This window comes from Cydia pomonella, chromosome 1 (genome assembly GCF_033807575.1).
Source record: "Cydia pomonella isolate Wapato2018A chromosome 1, ilCydPomo1, whole genome shotgun sequence".
NCBI classification, from domain to species: Eukaryota; Metazoa; Arthropoda; class Insecta; order Lepidoptera; family Tortricidae; genus Cydia; species Cydia pomonella.
In genome coordinates, this window is record NC_084703.1 from 33,192,084 (window position 1) to 33,215,296 (window position 23,213).

Consider the following 23,213-nt stretch of genomic DNA (forward strand, 5'->3'; position numbering starts at 1 on the left):
CGGTTTATTACGAAACAGATTCATGTCGCGCCAGGGCTGCTGTGCACCTGCGGTGTCGACATATTGCTTCCCCGATTGATTTCTCCTTCCTTGAGAAACTCTTGTAGTACTTACTCGTACTTATAAAGTTCCCATCGAACTCTTGAAGTTATACAGAGTTAAGATAGACAGAGAGAATTTGACTTATGACAAACTGTGACACTGCAATGGCGGATGGTTGAAAGGGTGTGTGTAGGCGAGTGATACCATGTAACGCAAAATCTCCCCGTTGGTGAAATAATTATTTTTAAATAACAAAACAGCACTATTTTATGTTCGACAATAAATATGCACTTGATTTTATAGGTCTAGATAGTGCGTAATGTTGCATAATTACTTTATGCAAACATTATTTAATAGTTAAGTGCGAAAAGTGCGAAATTCGCAACGAGGGTGATAAATTAAAATATGACCAAAGGGAGTGTTATAAATCGCCACGATTTGCGAATCACCTATTCTGTGTTTTACAGTACATATAGTATTTTAAATTTTTGACATAGGCACGGAAAATGCTTATTTCCGCATTAGTGCGGGAAAGTAGCACCATATGTACTGTAATATAATAATATTTACCATTGAAATCATATTTGGTCGGGTTTATGTTTAAATGTTTACATTAAACTTGAAACGTATCTGGTTTAAAATAAAAAATAATGTCACAGAATCGGAAAACTGATAAACAATGTTCGAAAAAGATGCCATACCTAATGATGAAATAAGAAAGCAGAGGTACTTAGTTAGGAACGCATATTGCTACTTTCACGACCGGGACAACTAAAGAGCAAGCCATGTGTTAGTTTCCGTAGGCGCGCGGAATGCTGACAATACACAAGCTATCCCTACAGTGAACATACATAAAAACCACATCAGCTCATACAACCTTCTTCTTGGGTGGAAATAGGTTAGTTTCTTTCGGTATTTGTCCTCCCTCTAAAAGTAGAGAAAGGAGTAATGTCGTAACTTCTTAAGTATTTATAGAAATGACAACCGCTGGACTACATTGTACTTATAATAGTTTAATGCCTGGTCAACCGTTACTTATACAATAGCAAAATATTTTTGTGGTACTACATATAAGCATTTTTTGCTTATTAAGTAGGTATTGTACATCAATTCTCAATTAAGATTAAGTATATGCAAACAGTAAATATAGGAACCATTAGTCATTAAAGCTTCTTTAATCTCCTTATTTGAGGGAAATTACCATATTCACGTCTTTTTTTAATGCAGGAACAATAATTTAGCCATTTACCTAATTAGTCTCTATATACATAATGATTGAATAAGGACTTCAGTTACCCTTATTGTCGGGAAATTAGAAATTACCCTATTGAACTTACTGGTCACACTCCTGTTTTGTATGAAATATCGTGATTTTACGCACTATAACGTAATAAACTATTAACTTACTTATGAAAAGTTATACCGTCTCTATTTTTCTTCTGATTGGAATAATTTTACATTTAACCAAGCATGCCTGCATATTTTATTTTTTTCTTTCTACAATTCACTCCAATGGCGTCTCGATCCGAATGACGGCAGATTGTCAATGTGTGTGTGTTGCACGTAAGTACAAGGAAATTGGTGGATGATGGAATCCTAGTTGTGTATTACCAAAACTACGTCCGTAGTATTATTAGTCCAAGGTTATACGCACGGTTCTGTATGCGAATCGAAAGAACACATGATGCGAAAAGTTAGTGTTTAGAACAGGATATTATTTTACATTGAAATATCCAAGTCTTTTGACAATGGGTTTTGTTGCTTTTTAATCGGCATAAAAGGACACGGCTGCTTAAAGTGCTTACCTATTGTCAGCAACCCTACCTACTTGACCAGACAAAGAGTTCACGACCGTAGCAAGGACGGATTATTACGAGTATTAGACACCTTTTCTTAACTGTCTACTCGTTGCAGTAACTGTGAAAACTGGTAGATCTTGTAGTTTTATTTTATTTACCTTTATTTATTTTAATAATGCTATTGCTTTGCTTATCTGCAGGCAGTCCAATCATAATCATTTTAATTACTCATTTGTCTTACTATAATTCTGATCAAAATAAATTTTATCAGTAAATCAAAATCCTTTGAATAGTATTTCTTAGAAACGTTTGTGAATAACAACGAACATCTTATTTCGTTACTGTATTAGGTACCTAGAAGTAATATAGAAATTCCCAATATTTTAACACAAAAAATGAAGGTGCAACTTTAAATAGAAACGCCCACGTACATAATTTTAGCTGATAATTCCTTGCGCAATCTATCTGATGGTTCTATTGTGTGAAGCGGGTCCTGGCAAAATTGCGAGTACGGCTCGTTTTATGCAAGTGCGCTAGGTTCGGGCAGCATTCAAGACGTGCACGCAGGTCAGCGACGAGTGGTAATACAGGGATAGTACTCGAAGTTATTACGTAAGTCCGCAATGCTTGCCTGTTCATTCGTAGTACAAGGAGCCATTCAGAATATTGCGTGTGTGGGACGAAGAGCAACCGAACTCGTACATGCGTGGGCGCAGCCGCCTCACAGTCTGCCGGCCCCTCTGTTTACCTACTTACAGACGAGCCGATCGTTTATTCATTATAACTGGGCCTGGGGGCATGTTATTAATAGTAAACCCTGAGAGACTATCTATTAAAACATTACAGACTGTAATTACCGATTAATTAAGGTGCGGTAGGTTCAGCCAGCAGAGTTTTTGTAAAATCGTAACGCTTTTTAAACACAAATGGGTTGCCTAAAATTTGATTCGCAATCTTGAGGCCTATCTCTAGTAACTTCATCAATTGGATTCATTTCTTGACTTTTGCTCGATAGAAAAAAAACACTAACATAGATCTAAAAAGTATCTTAAAAAGTATTTTTTTTTGCAATAACATATAAATATTAAAGTTACTCCTAAAATGCGTACTTTTGTTTTTTCAAAGAACTCATTGATTCTTTGCATTTTTTTATTATTATTTTTACACTACGTCGGTGGCAAACAAGCATACGGCCCGCCTGATGGTAAGCAGTCCCCTTAGTCTATGGACGCCTGCAACTCCAGAGGTGTTACATGCGCGTATTAAAATTGCATAGAGGTATTTATGAACGGCACGTTGGGCTCGTCCGCGACACGGCATAGCGCCGCGCCGCTCTGTCTCGGCCTGGCGCGAATAGCAGAAATACGGGTACCTTCGCGCGGCGACCTCGTTGCGGTTGCAGTGTCGTGTGACCACACCTTTATTCCCGCCTATAAGGTTACAACGATATTGGTAGCGTAATTCGATATTTTTATTCGTAGTTCACCATACAAAGTCGTGTGTCATACACGAAAAGGTCCTGACCTGACTCAGTCCTTAGATGCTGCCACAAGCTCCTCTTTTGTGCTGAGTTCATACTTTTTATAAAATGCACGCCAAGGATAATGCTTGTCCACTATCAATATTCGCATGCGTTTGATCAAAATCTGCATTAGGCTTATAGGTAAGTTAATGAACGGAGCTAATTATTTAAATCTGACATATTTGCTGACTGACATCCTGTGTTAGGGAATTGTTTCATCGTCAGTAGAAAGTAATGTGTAGCTCGGACGATTTTGTGTACAAAATACCTACTTACACAACATCATAATAAGTTACGGTAATGGATCATTTCAGTCATAATACAAACCAATCCAAAATATTAAATAAAATATTTTATTTGTTGCTTGGTTTATATATTATATTATTACTAGATTCTTGTAAATTTTTGAGTATGGGGTTTATTTTGCATGCGACCTTGTCTTTTTTAAAACGGATGCTACTGAAATCTATTATTCAAAAGAGACGTTGTCCAATCAAAGTGCGCAGACTTGTGGTATCATATTATGTGGTATCATATGGTAGCATATTATGGTATCAATGGGTGTTAGTGCAGTAGGTTGAAGTTCGAAACTCTCCTTATCGTGATCATCATGATTGATGATCGTGGTTGGAGATCATCTTTTGGACACTAATATAATGCCCTCCTGCCGTCGATACCTATATATTATTTTTGAGAAAGGTTCTTACGCTGATCAATACATTGTATTGGTGATACACAATATGTACACATATTGTGGTCGCGTATTTAAATAACTATTGTAGAATATACAACAGACTGATTTATCAATTTCTAGCTGTACCTTCTCATGTAGGTGTCAGGTAAAAATATAAATTACCGAACCATGAAATAAAGAGGGGTATTCTATTATGAACTTCGAGATCTAATTGGGGAAAAAGTACTTTTTGAGATAGGCATCCCAAAAGAGTTTTTTTTATAAACCTTTTAAATCCGTTCAGATTAGTCGAGTTCCAGGGTTTTTTTTTATAGGTATACTTAAGTGTAACGGCCCACTATTAGCCACTAGAGTAATTCAGTCAGATAATTTTAAGGGATCTGCTTGTACGAATTTAATACAGCGCTTTTGACATATTTTCTCCTAGGTTTCGTATATAGAAAATAATTAACACACACATTACCAGTATATCCCCGAAAATAACACACATTACCGCGCGACGTTGCCAAATCATTTGAAAACAGCAAGATGCTCGTGACGTTTGGTTACCTATAAGTCGCAAAAGTACACAATTCACAGTAATAATAATAATAAATTCATTTATTTCGACCAACTTAGGATCATATTACATTTAAATTTTTATATTAAAACTTAAGATTAAAGTTATACCGGGTGTTTCCTGTAACAGGAGCAATAAATTAAACTGTAGACTGTACTTCTCAAACTCACTAACATTTGTTCAGCAACTTTTAAAAATAACTTATGTTTTGATTATTATTACACATTGAAGTTCATTTTAAGACGCAATGTATTGCGAATTTTGTTATGTTTAAAGCGTGACAAGCAACGTCAAACACACTGATGTCAGCGTACATTGAAAATAATATTAAATTTGTATGAAAAAGTTAAAATCTAAAAATTTCATAATTTTTAAAAGTTGTTATTCCAAAGTTATATCGTTTTAGGAGTACAATATATGGTTTAATTATTTGCTCGTATTACAGGAAACACCCGGTATTTAACTAAATGAAAGTAATGGATCGTATAATTATATTACATAGTATAAGTAGGCATTTTTTGCCCTCACGCATGTACATACGTTAAAACAGTCCCAATGGCCTAGGACCATTGAGTGTGTCGGTCTATTGCCTCGGTCCTTCAGTCTACAATCGATTACCCGATTTTATTAGAAATGCAACTTCCACTGAAGGATTCAGATCTAAACTAAAAAAGTGGCTTCTTGGAAAGATGTTTTATGATTATAGCGAGTTTTTTGACATTCCACTTGTGATTTAATAATTTAATGCTTATAACAGCTTGACATTTATATTATATTGATTATATTCTCATTGTTAATGATTCATATACTGATAATTTTAATAATTAATAAGGTAACACACCTATATGTAATACCGACCTGTAACAATTGTTACCAATAAAGTTTTTCATTTTCATTTTTCATTTTCATTTGTTCAAGGCAGAGTTGCATAATTAAAATTAATATCACAACCAAAACCCTCATGTTTTTTTTATTTAATTCTTTTTTCATTTTCCTCACTAACTTTTATTTGTACCTACAGTTGACGTAAAAGGTTCGTCATATGTTTACATTTTTGCACCTTACTTTTGTAATAAAATTACAAATGTAAACATATATTTGACGTCGACTGTAGATATCTTAATTTTTAGGTTTTTATAGGTTATGTATTCTTCAAATTTACGTATATACGTACGTAATATTTACGTATATAGAACTCTGAATTTTTTGTTATATTTATTTTATTGACATATTCATTTTAATATAAAAGTCAGGAACTAGCCACCGATTGTGATTCATCCTAGTAGAAGTCGTCAAATTCCTTTAGGGGTTGCATTTGCAAACAATCCGTCCTATGTGGAACAAATCAATATTTGAAGAAAACATATTCTTCAAATATTTTTCCACCTCTTTGGCTGCTATTCGACGCAATTTTTCATAGCGCTGACTAGACGCAGACTTACAAAAGACGCTAGTGTCCTATGAATGCTATTAACAATCCAACAGAGATTAAATCACTGTTGAACGTTTTTTTTTCAATTTCAATTAGAACATTTTTCATACAGGGAAGATGTGGCAGGAAAGGACACCTCAACTCAACCTCAACAGGTTAACAGTCCATATAAAAAAATACATGGGCCAATATTTTTCCACGATTTCATATATATATTTCATAACTTCTTGAACCGACACGCCTCCAATTTTTGACTAATAATACCCCTGCCGACTAATAATTTCGATTAATAAGCTATAATATAACATATATTTTATCAGACTTTTAAGTTTGAACAATAGAGAAGTTAAAGTACCTATTCACAGAATACGAAGTAAAACTTAGATTCCACAAAACGTTTCGTAATCATTTAGATGTTGCGTGGGGCGAATGGCTTGCAAGTAGCCCTTCCCTAAAGGTCGTGGGCGCGAATAGGTCAGCGCGGGCACTCGTGGGTACTCGCGGCGCGAGCGCTGGACCCCTCACCTCAGGTCAAATTCCGTTGTAACGCACCTGTTATTATTTATGAAGATTAATCTTCAATGCTCTTCAGTTAACTTTGAGCAGAACGCTTATTTTATTTTACCATAATGGTTCGCTTTGCACTTCGTGTGTGTTCGGCTGTCGGACGGTTTGAATTTCGTTTAATATCCAGACACCTACTGAATTAGTATTTTACGTGTAGGCAACAGAGTTTTGTAGCACTTGTCAAGCGTGTATGGAAATGACTAGTTATAAATTAATTGATACTGTTATAAAATGTTTTTTTTAATATGAGCACTATTGGAATGAACCGGGCGTAGGTATTTTAGTGTCATGTCATGTCGTTAATTGCAGAGCCTAACACGCTAGAGTTACTCCTATCGTTTAATTTCGACCTCTTTGATTAGGTACTTGCTACAAACATTGAGCTCCTCTCTTGTACGATAAGTATGTATCTATTATACGTACAATACAAACATTTGTCTTAAAATTCAGTTTCCTTAAAGGTCATTTGATTAAGCTGCTAGCACAGGCAAAAGTAGTGGAAAATTTGAGAGAGTTTAATTTCCATACAAATTCTGCTTCGAATACTAATTTACAATCTCAGTGGATAACTTCAGTGCAATGATGGAAATAAAGTCGGTCATTTTTTTGTACAACACTTGCGCTGATAAATAGCAGTGCAACTACAATGTTGCAGAGACTTGGAACTGACGTTGCGCGTGAGCGCGTGCCAATGCCGCAGAATCCTCAGATACAGCAAAAGCTGCGACCTAACACTTAATTGTCGCGTTTTTCGGAACTTATCTACTATTGCCCTTTGGTTAATTAGGTTAAAAAATTTGCTAAAGGCCACTGTCATTGTATTTCCGAATGTGTCATAAGCGTATGACTAAAATATAGGTTAAACACAGTGCACAGTGTTGCCTCCACCAGTATGGATCAAACAAAAGCAAATGACAGAGGATTTCAACGAAAATGTATGTTCGTAGAAATCATTAATATTATGTTATGTGAACTTCGTTAAGCTAGCCATACTTTAGTAACTTGATTATTTTAAAAGTATGAGTGTAAATAGAGCATGCAGGATACCAGAATTTACTACAAATTAATCAGGTAAGTACCTATGACAGTAATCAAGCGTGGAGACAAAATTCGATGATTTCTACAAAGGGATTCATTTTCGCATGTGGCTAAAATGGGCGGCTCTTTAAGTCCTCTATCATTGGCGTTCGTTTAATCCATATCGTCGGCCGATCGTAAAATCAGGCAGATCATGAAACTCCTAGGTATATCGTGAAAATCATTATTGATTCGGTCAAGTGATGTTCTAATGTATGGGGAAGACTAACAAATTATATCCAGCTTGAAACGAATGAAGTATTATACCTTATTTTGGGAAAAAAATAATTTGACTGAATCATATCTCGTTCCCTGAGTCGACTGAGACCCGCATAGTGGAAGTCTTATTTCTAGACAGCTTGCCCTTTGGGCACGTGAAGCAACCTAACAAACCTATCTTACTTGTATATGGGTTTAATGTGACTACCGTCAAAACATTACACAGGAACTTTACGATCGGTCTGATTATACGATCAGCTCATAGCGTCAACCTACTCGTATACAATAAAACATTTTAAACTTCGGTTACGAGATGAATCTCTCACTTTTGCATATTTAATTATTTTTGTAATTATAGCCCATCAAAATCAGTTTTATGTAAAATGTAGTAGTTCTTGTAGAGCCATGTTTCTAACTCTACAAGCCCTGACTTCACAAACTCTACACCTTAGTCAAAATATATGGCTTGGCCGTTTTACTACCGTGACATGGGCGTAAGGTGAAAAGATTTATTCACTATTTCGTTATTTTTTATTATACAATACTTCTTGTAGTAACGAAACGGCAAAGCCACATAGTTTGACTAAGGTGTAGAGTTTGTGGAGTTAGGGCTTGTAGAGTTAGAAGCTTGGCTCTACAAGACATCTGATAACTTTTTGACAGTGCGAATCTTATGGTTTCGTCTTGGCAACATTTTACATAAAAATGTTTTTGATGGTATTTCACTTCTTTTTGTAAGTTGCTTATGATAATCTTTCATCTCCTAAAGGGTTGGGCACCCCCAACCCAACCTACCCCGTAAATCACCATTTACTATTAAAAATTCTGAAATACGTATCCTCTTTTATACAATCTGCTTTTTTAATGATTTCCCATACAAACTTCAACCCCTTTTCTCTCTAACTTCCTTTTTCTCCCCCTTTTCACCTTTATGGGGTAATTCTAGAGTTGAAAAATATTCTATATCCTACCCCATAACAAAAAATATCTACATAAGTACCCAATTTCAACTAAATCGGTTCAGCCGTTATTGATTTTCCATACAAAATTCCACCCCCCTTTTCACTTCCTAGGGGCAAAAATTTAAAGTTTTTGAATTTTTTTGTTGTTTGTGTAGCAATGCCAAACCATACCAAATTTCAGCTTCCTAGGACTGATGTCGTGGAGGCGGACCTACGTCGGCTGAATGCCAATTTATGGCAGGAAACCGCGCTGGATCGGGACAGGTGGCGTTCTCTCGTTTCGGAGGCCAAGATTCTTTTTGGATCGCTGAGCCAAAGCAGTTAGTTAGGACTTCAGGAAGTACCCTTATGGTTTTGATGATCATCAGTAAGTGAGTAAGTGAGTCTGTGATGAAATCGTCTTTTTTTTAGATATGATTAAAATATAAAGTAGCCCTCAGCTATGCAACTATTGACATCATATCCCGAGAATTTTGTTTATCTGTTATAATCGAACCCAAGTTATGAGGGTTCAAAAAAACGTCGAAGTGCTTCGAGAAAAGGTAGGTAGTTTTACCTTGCGCTTCACTTTGTGCGTCTTGGTCCCCGCCACTACCGTGCCCCAGATCCTTATTGCTCTTTTAGTTATTGTTATATGCGAATGTATGTATGTGCGTTATATGTAGTTACTTGAGAATTGTTTTGTCAAGGAAGCACACATTTAGTCCCGCATGATGTTGGAGTAAGTCGTTAGTTAATTGAATGTAATTCTACTTTTTTCATTATTGCGTGCGGCGTGTGACGTCCTGCTTAACGACCGGACATTCGATAATTAACACGAGAGAGTTTATCTTTGTTCATTAGACAATATTCAGTTATATGCGTCCAGCTGAGGTCATTTACATATGACGTCACATGACAATCTTAAAGGGGTAAGAGGTAGCCGTAAGGCTCATACTGTTTCTTATAATTGTAGTACCTAATAAGTAACTAGGTATTCAGACCGCTTCCTCTCTTGAATCAGGAATGTGTAAATGTCTAAACGTTACTGAAACACGAAGACGCGAACGCAAAGCGGTGCGGTGCGGCGCGGATGGAACTAAACCTTGATACCTATCTAAATGGATATACACTAAGAATTTAGTTAAATTGTTTTATGATGTTCGATGTTCGAAAGGTAAGAAGAGAGACGGGACATGCTTAGTGTGACGTTGCGTAGCCACACTTGTTACAAACTTACGAAGAATGGGTACCCTAACTCGATTCACACCAGACTCCAAAATCATTGGCATTAGCTTAGTACCTACTGTATATGCTGGTATTGCTGGTACATATATTATGTATCTATTTTTTTGGTAACTAGACCGTTCTTGCCGCGAACGTCCTGTCATACAGTTTATTTAAAATGTTTGGGTCTCTGGGTTAAGCCGCAGCCGTACCTTTAAGGGTTCCGTAGTCAACATTCGCCATGTGCGTCTATACATAGCGAATGTTGACTACGGAACCCTGAAAGCCACAGAACACCTTTGAATCAAGCACGTCATTATAATAGCAGCAATTGAGCAGTATATCTCTTGAGTTCTATGTTCTATCTTACCCATGCTGCCATGTAAACTTCGATCTCGATGTGTGCATGTTTGTGAACTTGTGTCGTTTAAATGATTTAAACCTATTTACGATTCGATAAGGAATGTCATAAGTTATCTGTTTCGTTCCTTGTTATACTGTTAAACACTTGCTATGCCCGCGGATCCACCCTTGTATGTTTCATACTGCGCTCGGACTATATGCGTTTTCTTGTGTTAGGCTTAGGCTCCTTAAGGAGTAGCCCTAAAAGTTACTAAATATAAACGAATTCCGACCGCGTCGATACGTTATGTTATGTGAATACGTATCAAGAGTGCTCTAAGAAGCAATTCGAGTTAATATCTGTGTGTAGTGTTATGTATATCTTACCTAAGCATTTAGGCCTACTTAAGTATTCTGTGCTAAAGATATGGTACCCCTTGCAAGTCGCCTTTCAGTAAGTAACAATATAATTGAGTGATTTTCCAAATTGAAAAATTGTTTATATAAGAGTCAGTTTTGTGTTATATATCATAAAAGGAAATACCGAGATGAAAGTACGAATAAATAGCATCTACATATGACAATTGCTCGATAGTAATTTAGGCGATTCTAAATGACCTGTTGTTTGCCGAAACCCTGGATGATGTTCAAAGCATGATTGAATTGCCTATTACACCATGCTTCTTTGAAAATAGGACTTAAGATAAATATGTCCAAGACCCTGGGGTTTGACGAACATCCCCGGTAAATCGATTTCAATCATTAAGATTGGGAACGAAACACTAGAGGTGGTCAAGCAATACTTGTATCTTGGACATAATTTTTCTATCATTTGACAAAATACACCAGCAGAAAGAGATCTGCAGGAGAATCCAGCAGGGTTGGGCGCCATTTAATTAATTAGCGGACATCCTGAAACCTGCTAACATTCCACAATGCCACAAAACTCGCCTCTTCAACCAATGTATCCTGTCCACCACGACTAACGGTGCCGAGACATGGACGGGCGGATTTATTTTGCTTACTTACACTTAATTGACTGTAATGAAAGTAGGAACCTAATACCTAAGTTAAAAACCGGCCTAGTGGCGGCCCATAATGGAGGGTTCCGTAAACCTCCGTACCAAAACCACAAAAGAGCGTATCATAATAAGTATATCGTAAAATAATATTCGAGGAAAGTGGAGTCATTAAGAATAATAAAAAAAATGTTTCATGTGTCATTTAAAAGTTAGAGGTTGTTTTGAATTTTAGATATTTTTTTCAACAGTATTCCCTAAATCAAAAAGCTCTTCAAAGTTTAATATTATTATTAATGACATATCAAATGATGCGTCCTATATATATTTTTCATGTCGTAACCCCCCCCCCCCCCCCCTCCCCTTCCCTCACCCCTTTAAATATTAATCTAATCTAAGTAGCGGCTCATGACATATATTCTGAGTAAAATGGCTGTGGCATACGGACAGACGGATGTGAAGAAAGTATAAAGGTACCGTTTTTGACACTGGATCCGGAATCTTAAAAGAGTAATATTTAGACTTCGAACTTGATATGTCTATAAAAAAAATATAGCACAAAATAATCTGTCACGACAGTCGGCGACCCTGGCTTCCAAGGAAACCAGATAAATATTGCTTTCCGAGACCCCGTGCTGTTGTAACATTTACGACTTTGCACTATGATCCTCCTGGCATTTGCGTTACCTCGCCCACACCTCGCCCAGTGTATTAGAACAATCAAGTGTAGCTAAGTACCTATCTATAGTTATCCAATACATGACGCAAATAACTAATTAACGTTGCTAATCTAAAACGTGCCATTGTTTTGCCATTCGATGTTAAAATGCATTTCGTTAAAAAGTAAATCATTAAGCAGTAATGCTACTAATTATCGCCATGCACGATAGTAAATAAACAAAGATAAATGTACCACGCTACCACGAGAACCTTCTCACCTCCTCCGCGTGTACGTATTTGTTTGTGTAATTAGACTTAAGTGGCTCCGTCACTTGGAATATAGGACGAGCCACAATACGAGTATAAGATGGAGATGAGTCAGTGGGGCTTTTAAGAGCATAGATAAGTGACCTGGTAGTCTATTCTGACTGGGTGCGCGACTGCGGATGAGTTGAGATCACAATTACATTTGACATTACAGTTACGTACTGCGTGAACTCGATCGCATTCCCTCTCTATCGCACTAATACATAAGTGTGACTGCGAGCAAGATCGACTGCGATCGAGTTTACTCAGTCGCTACTGGGACGGTACAACTGGGAAGTAATTTGATAAGTGCTTGTTGCTAGGCCTACATGAATAAAGTATATTTGATATCGGAGTGGACTTATGCTGGTTATCTTGTACGTTCGCCTGTCCCGTGGTCGGTAAGCCACTGGGACTACGTCCCTGGTCGGCATCTAGTGAATATACTGCTAACTGTTCGCTGGTCGCAGTGTTTATCGCCGAAGCTCCAACATTAACGTGACAGCTCGATAACCACAATACCCTGTTAACGATTAGATAGCTTCTCGGGTTAACATTGCAGTAATCGCCATCCTGTACGTAAAGTACCTACTTGTACACGTGTGCTCTGCAAATACAAGTTTACCGCAGGCACCTGCCTAATATGTATATTTACATGCATTACATATACATATAAGTAGATTACATGTGACATGTGACAGACCTGATCAAGTATTTTAAGTAAAGGCTAAAATTATCAAAAACAGTTGTTTTTGTACCTATGTTAATACGCTTCTAATTGGTAGTGACTTGTAAAAGATTTAGTCGGTCAAGCAAGCATGAAATATAAGTAATTTATTGAGATGTCAGTCCTGCCTGGCACGCCCGCCACGAAAATTAAGCCCCAGACTCTCTGCATTTGCATTGAAGCTTCCGAAATTAAAATTTGAGCAGCATTGTCTCTCAACGAACAATGATTTGTTGCCTCGCAGCGCTTTTTATTCCGAGCCTCCCATCGTTTTCATTCTTGCCATTTAATTGGAATTCTAGTATTGTACTTAGGACTGCGTTATTTCTTGAAAGTTAATTGTAATTTTGCGAGAGTATTTATGATTTCCGATATAATCCTCGTTATTAAATACAAGTACATACACTACTTATGTCGGAATTAAAAAGTATCTCATCCCAGGGGGGCGAAACTGATCCTTTCGGGCATTCTCGGCTCCGTTCAGCTCAGCATTGCTCCGAGCAATTATTAGGCTTGGCACAACTTGACAAGATAATGACTTGAATTTTGACAACTCTCAATAGCCGTAAGGGATAGTGTCATTCGTTAGAAAGGGACAGTATGATTCGTCTCTGAATCGCTGTCAAACTTCGGTTTTGTAGGAAGTTTTTTTCTGTACGGTAGTACTATTACTTATTCTGTGCTCATGCTCTAGGGAATGCAATAACCGGTTTTTTCTTCGGTTTTACCAAAAAAAAAAAACCGAAACCGGTTAAAGCCGGTTTCGGTTTTTAGAATCAACAATTCTTAAATTCATCGCCATGGAATAAAGAAAAGATTGCTTCACGTGTAAAAACGCATGCTAGTATAGTATATACACGATTTTATCACGAAATTAAAGACAGAATATCTGACTATTTTATTGTATTGTTTTGGAATTGTCAAATGACTTAATGTTATTTGTAACTAGGAATAGGAACAAACCAATTTTATTAAATTATTTTTTTGGTTTGTTGTTTAGACATTTAAATATATGACAATATCTATTTATAATTTAATGTTATTTATCTTAAATCAAATGGCCCAATCCGAAATCTTGCTCTAAGTTTTTCACTGTCTTCTAGTATATTAGAAACTGATGGTGTTAGCTTAAACTGGGCAAACACAGGTAGTCAAGTAATTCCATTCTTTAGGGTTTGAACTACCCTTTCCTATTAGTGCGAAAGAGACAAAAAAGGTTGTCCGTAAGTCGTTATCACCGAACCAACAAAAGACTCTAAAGCTGCCATTGATATAATTGATTAAGTACGTGGAATTTTTCTATAGCGCATCGCATAATAAAATTATAAATAAGACCTTTTATTATTAAAAAGTACTACTATACAATTCGTACACCAGCACGGATGTCCTGCCACTGCCAATACTTTAAATTATTTAAATCTTTCGTATTTTTGTATTTTGTACCATAAAAATTCATTTAGCGTTACAAATGATCAAACTAACACAACACCACATTATTTGATTTGATGTCGATTCAACCGGTTTAGGACCGATTTATACCCTTATAATGAATAAAACATGCAACTTAGGTAAATAAAAAAAAAACCGAATAAAACCGAAACCGGTTTTTTCAAATTCTAAAAACCCGGTTTTGGGTTTCCGTCAAAAAACCGGTTTTAACCGGTTTTTTCGGTTTCAGTTAAAACCGGTTTGCATTCCCTATCATGCTCTAAATGCGATCGCTTATCATTAGGTGGCTCGTCTGTAGATACTAAGCATATAAAGTTTATAAAGCCTAATTAATATGTACTTTTACTTTTTCACATGTTTTCGAGTGTTGTTTTAAGACGACAAAGTAAAAAAGATCCTTTCTGTTTAAAAGTGGAAAGCTAAGATAATATTCATTTTTGTATCGTTACGGTTCTTGTTTCTACTAGTAATAAATAGATGATTTCCAATTGCTCACATATGTATTTTCGTTCTAATATAGGGGTGGACCTATATATGTATTTGTATAATTGAACTGTAATCCACAGGCTACTTCGGCAAGTACCTGAACAAGTACAACGGGTCGTATATCCCGCCCGGCTGGCGCGAGTGGGGCGGCCTCATCATGAACTCCAAGTACTACAACTACAGCATCAACATGAACGGCAAAAGGATCAAACATGGGGATGACTACCAAAAGGTATCAAAACAACATTACAGGTTTATGTTTCTATAGGTTATCAAAGTAAACTTTAAGCTTATACCAACTCTCAAAAATAAATAAACAAAAGAAATAAATATTTGAGGACGGGACAAATTTACATAGATCGACCTAGCCCCAAACTAACCAAAGCTTGCACTATGAGTCAGGGGCGGATTAAGAGGGCGCGGGGCCCTTAGCACAATAGCTCGCGGTGCCCCCTGGTTTGAAAAAACAAGATTAAGTGCGAGTCGGACTCGCACCCCGAGGATTCAGTACTATCACAACATTTTTACGATGTCTTATTTTTTTTCGACTCGTTCTCGATTAGTTTTTAACATGTTATGCAGTGTATTTTTAGTCTGTTTTTTTATTCCGTATTTTAAAAGAGCCTAATCTTAATGAAGTTGTGTAATTTTATCACAGTTCCTTTCTTCTATATATGTTTCCTCTTTACCTTCGTTTTTCAAGTTTTTATCATCAGATTAGGTCGATTTTGCCAAATTTCAAAATTTGGCAAAATCAACCTAATCTGATGATGGTCAAAAAAATGGTTTGCAGATTTTAAAAACAACTTAAGAGTATTGCAAGTTAAATAAAAGCATGTACTACAGGGATACTGTTTAACAACATCAATATTATTAAGTTTAATAAAAGCTTGTAAAAATAGGTGAAAAGTGAGTAGGACCTAAGAAGTGGGAACAAATGGCAAAGTGAGCCAAAAAACAAGGCCGAAGACTGAGCTCCACGAGCTGAATATCCGGACCACCCGATTTCGTAGCGTTCCCGAGCGAAGCTGAAGGCCAAGCTGCAGGAAAGCAGAGCCTAGAATGAAACCAATGCCAGAGTGTGAACGAGGCCGTAGGCCGAGCTCCGTATAAGGGCTGAGGCCCGGAGCGTTCTATCGTGGCGCGCCCGCCACCATGCAAAGGCTGAATTGTAGGAGAACAGAGTTTAGAATTGAACCAATGTGAGGCCTGTGTAGGGCTTTACATCCGGCCTATGCGAATACAAAGGCCTGCATAGGGGCCCCGCTGTTTTCTTTTTATAACATTTTGACAGTTAGATCATATGTATCACGGCTATGCAGCAACTCGGCATTTTTGGGCGCCCGGCCAGCCGTAGAGGAGCGCGTCCTTTGGCCTACTAGGGGTTCAAAGTTGATCATCATTAGGCATTAGCTGTAAGGTGCAATTTGTTATTTGAAATAATAATTAATAAATAAATCATCCTTCCTTGCTTTTCACTAATATGTTATAAACACAGTATCTTCTTTTGTTCGTTTCCAGCTCTGTTTCCTGCAGCTTAGCCATGCACAAAATGTTTGAGACACTGCACCTTCGGTTTTCTGCTAAACTCTGCTCTTGGTCATTGCGCAAGCCTAAAATTCTTTAAATTTGGTATCGTCATAAAGAAAAATAGACAGGATAATAACAAGTAATAATAATAATAATATTGTAACTGACTTACGAAAAAAAATACAGCATAAATAAAATGTGGTAGTACAGAATCCGCGGAGTCCGAGTTCTACTTGAACTTGGCCGGTTCCGCGTGCCGAAATCGCATGGTCAGGTTCGGAGCGCGGGGCCCCCCTAGGCGCGGGGCCCTTAGCATATGCATTTTCTGCTGTTCGGTTAATGCGCCACTGCTATGAGTACTAAGGAACGTTATACATACGTATATAGATAAATACATACTTAGATAACATCCAATAACTCCTGTACAAAACATTCGTAGGCGTACGCAGGGTTACTGTCTCTACTGAGTAGGCTAGGAGGTCTTTCAAATAGCCCTTACAATCTGGTGGTTACTGCCTCCCACGACAGCATCGGCATGTTGTAAAACTTATGTACATTGTCGAAAGGGCCTCTATGAGTTGGATTTGGCTCCGCGCATTAGTGTGGAGCGAAAATACTTTTTTATGTTGTTGATTCCTTTATCTGTCTGTGTCTGCCTGTGTTGTCAATAAATCAGTACTTTAAAGGGTTCAATGCGAAATTTCATGATTCTAAATAGACACTTTCAGGTAACGCATTGAGATTAAAATTTGTGAAAACTGGAACCAAAGTGTTCTCAACAAATTCTAATTGCCAATTTATTCACATTTCAACTTGTATTTGTATTTATTTTACGATAAAATGTACAACCATATTGAGAGTTTATTTACAATTGAAAATGTAGTTTTCATCGTAATCTAGGAATATTTTAAGGTGTAAGTTTAGGGCATTAATAAATACAAGTTATTTTTATTTAGTTATTATAGATAATTTCAAATTCAATGCGCCGCCTCAAGACGTCGATTTAAAATTTTGAAATTTTGCATGAAGCCCTCTAAAAGTATTCATTTATTGACATCACAGACATTTCGATTAACAACATAAAAAAAGTATGTTCGTTCCACCCTACCGCGCAAGCCTCCCTAGTGTCCGGAACACCATTGTTCCGTGAACGGGAAAGACATACTTAGGTTTGAAAGAAAGACATCCCATATACTTTTATGACCTAAATAATTGCGTATCTACTTTATCAAAATTTACTCCGTTAATTATTATTTTTTATACTACGTCGGTGGCAAACAAGCATATAGCCCGCCTAATGGTAAGCAGTCTCTAGCCTATGTACCTAATACGCCTGCAACTCGAGAGGAGTTACAAGCGCGTTGCTGACCCTAACACCCCTCCCTCCCCTCGTTGATCTCTGGCAACCTTACTCACCGGCAGGAACACAACACTATGAGTAGGGTCTAGTGTTATTTGGCTGCGGTTTTCTGTTAGGTGGAGGTACTTGCCCAGTTGGGCTCTGCTCTAGTTCTGGAATGACATCCGTTATCCGTTAATCTCATTGTAGTAGTTTTATCATATTTTATAATTCTATCATCGTGTGCCGTAACCCTCGTCATAATACATATCCTCTGCCATGCCCAGCAGAGGCTCTTAAGGATGACATGGCCTACAGCTCCACATCAGCCACCGCTCGGCCTTATTCTTCTTATGACTTCATATACATATACATATTATTCAGCTTACTATCAACGAAGACGTTACTACGCAGCCGCGTTTCGTCATTTTACGCTTGCTTATTATCGTTGTATCCCGCATTAGTTTAGATACACTCAAGACCAAGAGGGGGCGTAAAACCAGGAAGGGGACAAAAGATATGGCGTGTCGCACGAAACTTGCTACGGGAGAAATGACCATCGCGCGCGTTTTTATCTTTTATTATCTCATTTAGGTAATTCGTAAATATAATTTTATTCTATTTAATACTTTGCTGGTCAGATCCCTCCGCTAAATTACGAGTTTTTATACTCAAATTACAGAGCATAGTATTTTTTTACAACTAAGAATAAATGAAAATGTAAGTACCATGTTATAGTGGTTTTTTTCTGTCAACCGGCCCAAATTTAACCTCTTAGGAGGAATTCCTAGTTGTGATTTTTCCATAAAAACGCTCTCGACTGCTTCCTCCCTGGATTCATGGAATGGAATATCATCAATATCTGTGCCGCTATGTTTTGCTTTTTTGGATTATTTTATTTGAAGAAACTTACAGCGCCTCGAAAATGGCAAAAACGGCTCAATTGAATCGGCTGTAAAAAAGGCACAGTATACAAATATGACAACAAATATCCCAAAAATCAAAACATAGCGGCATAGATTATTTTATCCTTTTATATTTCCTAAATTTCATAATGATTGGTTCCGTTTTAGAGGAGGAAACAGTCGAGACCGAAACCTCGATTTTTGAGTTTTTTGCGTGTGAATTTTAAGTCCGAGCTGCAGTTGTTCTTATCGCACGAATTGGAGGCGGAGACAGTTTCTAAATATACGTACACAGAAGGAATAGTGATGGGCATAACATCCTTATGGTTAAAATGAGAAAAAATACACCAACAACCAACAGTCGATCGCCGTAATATAACCAAAGTACCACGTAGTTCTAAGAATATACCCGTAATGGCCTGTCACTTCAAACCATTTTTTGTATTTTTTTATATTGCAGGTCATGTAGTACTTATGTTTGGTAATGTTTACTATTAAAGACCTGGAAATAAAGCTAAGTAGGATAATAACAATTGATTGTCTTGCATTGCTCACACTTGTGCGTCACAAGTAAAAGATAAACTACTTTGATGTTTGCCACTAGATGGCAAATTTAATGAAATTACATTGACGAGGGGATTTATATATGTCGCAGTCGTATTATATAATCCGCCGTATTACATTACGGCTAGCTGATATCAAAATAAGGGCCATTTTGAAATGCGGCGGTTCAACGATTAAGGTATGTTGGGTAAATATATACGTTGGAGAAGGGTAGACACCGGACCTGTTTCTTTGTGATACCTTATTCTTTTTCCATTAGAAGCAACTTTTTTTTACCATCCGATGTTCTCCCTTGATGGCAAAACACTCGTTACCCTAAAAAAAGTATGTCTCATCTTTACACAGGTACAAAACTGAAACCGTTCTATATTGAAGATTACCAAAATTCAGGCCGAATCTACGGTTAATTTTTAACGATTCGCTCCGTACTTCAAGAATCTGACACGTGCTGAGATCTCGAAAAAACATTTTTTCGCGAGATCTCTCAATTGGTCCCAAATTTGTCCGGCATTATCCCAACATACTTTACCCAGATTTTCATTGCGATACGTTCTTCAATAAGGCGGCCCAAGTTTAGCCCCATCGTACTAAAAGTTAAATAGATTGTAGTTTAACCATATATTTATACCTACTTACAAAATTTCACAACACACCATGATCACACCCAACTTACTGTCACGGATAGGTACAGTCAAGTGTAAAAATATGGGTGTACACATCTTACTCAAAAATATGTTCCATAGCATCTTATTCCCGTGTAATAAGAGCGTAGTACCATATTTATGAGACGATTCTTTCGATACATATTTTTGCACTTGACTGTACGACGACGACCGAAGCAGGCACATCATTATTTTTCGGAGATTTTATCTAATGGTAATAAAAAATAATAAAATACAGTATAATATAAAAATGAAAAACAATAATATGTGATAACACCAAAAACAACTTGCGTCGGGCAGCGCAGGATGAATTCCGTCCGGCTCGCGGGCGATGTCAATGGAACGGCACGCAATGAGCGAGCGCTAGAGTCTCACGTCTGTGTGCGCGCACTCACGCTTAGATAGCTCCCGCACACCGCAGCGCGACAGGAACATATAGCTTCAAAAATTCGAGATTTGAATAGTTGCTCAGCTAGGAATTGCTCTCTTGCAAATAAAACATAGTCTATTTTCCGCGTGCATTTTTTGAAATGGGTAATATATAAATATAAACATAATACAATTTTGCGTTAGTCCCTTCTAAAAGGGTCACTTTGTATGAGAACGTACATACAATACAAGGTAATCTGTTGTGATTGCGGTTTCTAAGATATTTACAACAATTTATGCACATACTCTTCATTGGCATAATCTTATGTCAAGTAAACAATATGATAGGAATGACTTAGTCGATAATATAATTACGCGTTGAGTGGTCACGAGTTGCAGCATAGCCTCTCGGTGGCGACGTGCCTTATAAATATTACAATCTTATTTATTTTTCACTAGCACTCGACTCGCTTGGCAAGCAAGTGCTCTCTTGCTCACGAAGCGGTAAGTAATTAAAGTATAACTGACGACTATTTTTATACCTACATAAACGATAAACCGAAAACACTGAAGTTAGGATTACTCACGTTTAACTGGCCCGGCCCCAGGCCGGTCTAACCTAACTCATCCTTTACTCGTATTCATTATCAAGTCATTAAATAGTCAAGAACGTCTTCAACAAAAAAAAACTAAGCACTCGAAAAAATGCGACCCTTCAGCAAGTTTCATAATATATTTAAATTATGTTTAGTTAATGAATAAAGTAATACTAACAAATATCCAATAATAAAAATGATTATTTTAAAATTGGCTACTCTTCCTGTCACTAGTGCCAATACGTTACCAACCAATCCGTAATCGACCTGTATTTTTGTCCTGTCACAACGCCATGCAGCTTTTAGTCGCTCGCATAAGACAATATGTGAAGGTAAAAAGGCGTGATTGTTTCAGGATTACTACCCGGATCTGATCGCAAACGATTCAATAGCGTTCCTCCGCGCTTCGAAGCGACGTTTCGCGCGCAAGCCGGTTTTGCTCGTCATGTCGTTCCCGGCGCCTCACGGGCCAGAGGACTCCGCGCCACAGTACTCGCATCTCTTCTTCAATGTGACCACTCATCAGTAAGTCGCTCTCTTTAACATTCAATATAATTATTAAAGCTTCAAATTTTGCCCTAGGGAGTAACTTCATTGCCCATTATAGTACATTGTGCAACGAGGGAGATAAGTGAAATTTTGGATATAAGGGTGGTGGGAATTAAAGACCCGAGTTTTCAATTTTCCTACAACAGGAGTTACACACATTTTTTGTCATCACACTTGCGAAGAAAAAAACTAAATTTTGAGCGAAATCATTCTTAAATACGATGACAGGTTAGGCATCGAAAGAACATAGGTACCTATTCGGCATTTAGCCACGATTGAAAATTATGTATGTAAAAATATTTTAAACGGCTGTTAAATTAATCAAATTAAATAAACGTCAGTATTTTAAAAGTAAAACTCATTTACGCTACTTGGTTTGTAATGAATAAGTGACATGATAAAAAAGCTTAACTCCCTAAGGGAGTTACAGTTTTTTTTCATGATCCATTTTTCTTATTTCAATAAGATCTTTTTCGAGCAAGTGTGATGAAAAATATCTATGCAGAGAAAAACACATTTATTTCACATGTATTTTCCATAAAAGGAAGCGAAATCACTCACTGGAATTTATTACGTGTAAATTTAATTAGGACAGTATGAATACCCGAAGAAAAACGACTTTAAGTATCTTCTAGTAAGAGCAATGATTATTCATTAAAAAAACGCACAGTACGCAATATATCTAAGCTTAAAACAGTTCGTTAAGTTGCCAAGTGTAATGAACTGTTGCGTCGTGAATAATTAATTAACCATCATGATACATGTGGCGTGTCCGTTTATATACCTTATCAATAAAAATAGGTACAACATATAAGGGTTCCGTAGTCAAAATTGCAAGAACGGAACCTTACAGTTTCGTCATGTCCGTCCGTATGTCACACACATTTTGCAAAAACTATTTACCTATATTTTAAGGAGCAGGGGGTTCAGGATTCAGCCAGCATAGCAGAGTTTTTGAAAACTCGTAGTAAGCGCTTTTATGGTATGTAAGTATTTAATAAGGTTGATAAAAAATAAGAATAGAATATCAATCTTGAGGCCATCTTCTCAAATCGAAACCTTATTAAACAACCCTCGCTAAAATGTTTGGCGCAATAGTACTAACTAGTAGATTGAAAATTGCTTCTAAAATACTTTTTTTGTTTTAATAACTGTACCCCTAGTGTAAATATTTTCGACAGCGAAACGTGACGTACGCGTTTGCGTTAAGTATCATTTTGTATGAGATTTTTGACTTTCCAAAACGTCCCGCTTGGCGCGCTGTTCAAAAACCCATACAAAATGAGACTTAACGCAAACGCGTACGTCACGTTTCGCTATCGACTAAAATTACACTAGGGGTACGGATATACGAAGTCTCGGGCTTGCACCGTCATCTGCACAGTGCTTAGCGAGCTGTGTTCCGAGAAGGACTTTATCTCACTGCACTGAAATTTGGAACATACGGAGGCCACTCCATATACAGTCAAGGAATTTAATTCCCTACCTTCCCTACCCATTTCAAGCCCGACCAGAAATATATGATCATTGCCAAGAGGGCGCTGTTATTCTCATGTATAGGGTGACAGTTCAGTTTAGTATGAAAAATTTAGTTCTAATGAAATTCTGCAATATGGCGCGTGATCATATAT

General features: G+C 37.1%; 1 protein-coding gene across 3 annotated transcripts in view; it reads left to right on the forward strand.

The window, feature by feature from the left end:
• LOC133519929 (extracellular sulfatase SULF-1 homolog) overlaps positions 1-23,213 on the forward strand; it is a 104,581-nt gene that overhangs the window by 55,994 nt on the left and 25,374 nt on the right. For all 3 annotated transcript variants that reach the window (XM_061854143.1, XM_061854151.1, XM_061854158.1), the window contains exons 4-5: positions 15,149-15,300; positions 21,389-21,558. In XM_061854143.1, coding sequence (XP_061710127.1) covers positions 15,149-15,300; positions 21,389-21,558 — 322 coding nt within the window. The remainder of the gene's footprint in view (positions 1-15,148; positions 15,301-21,388; positions 21,559-23,213) is intronic.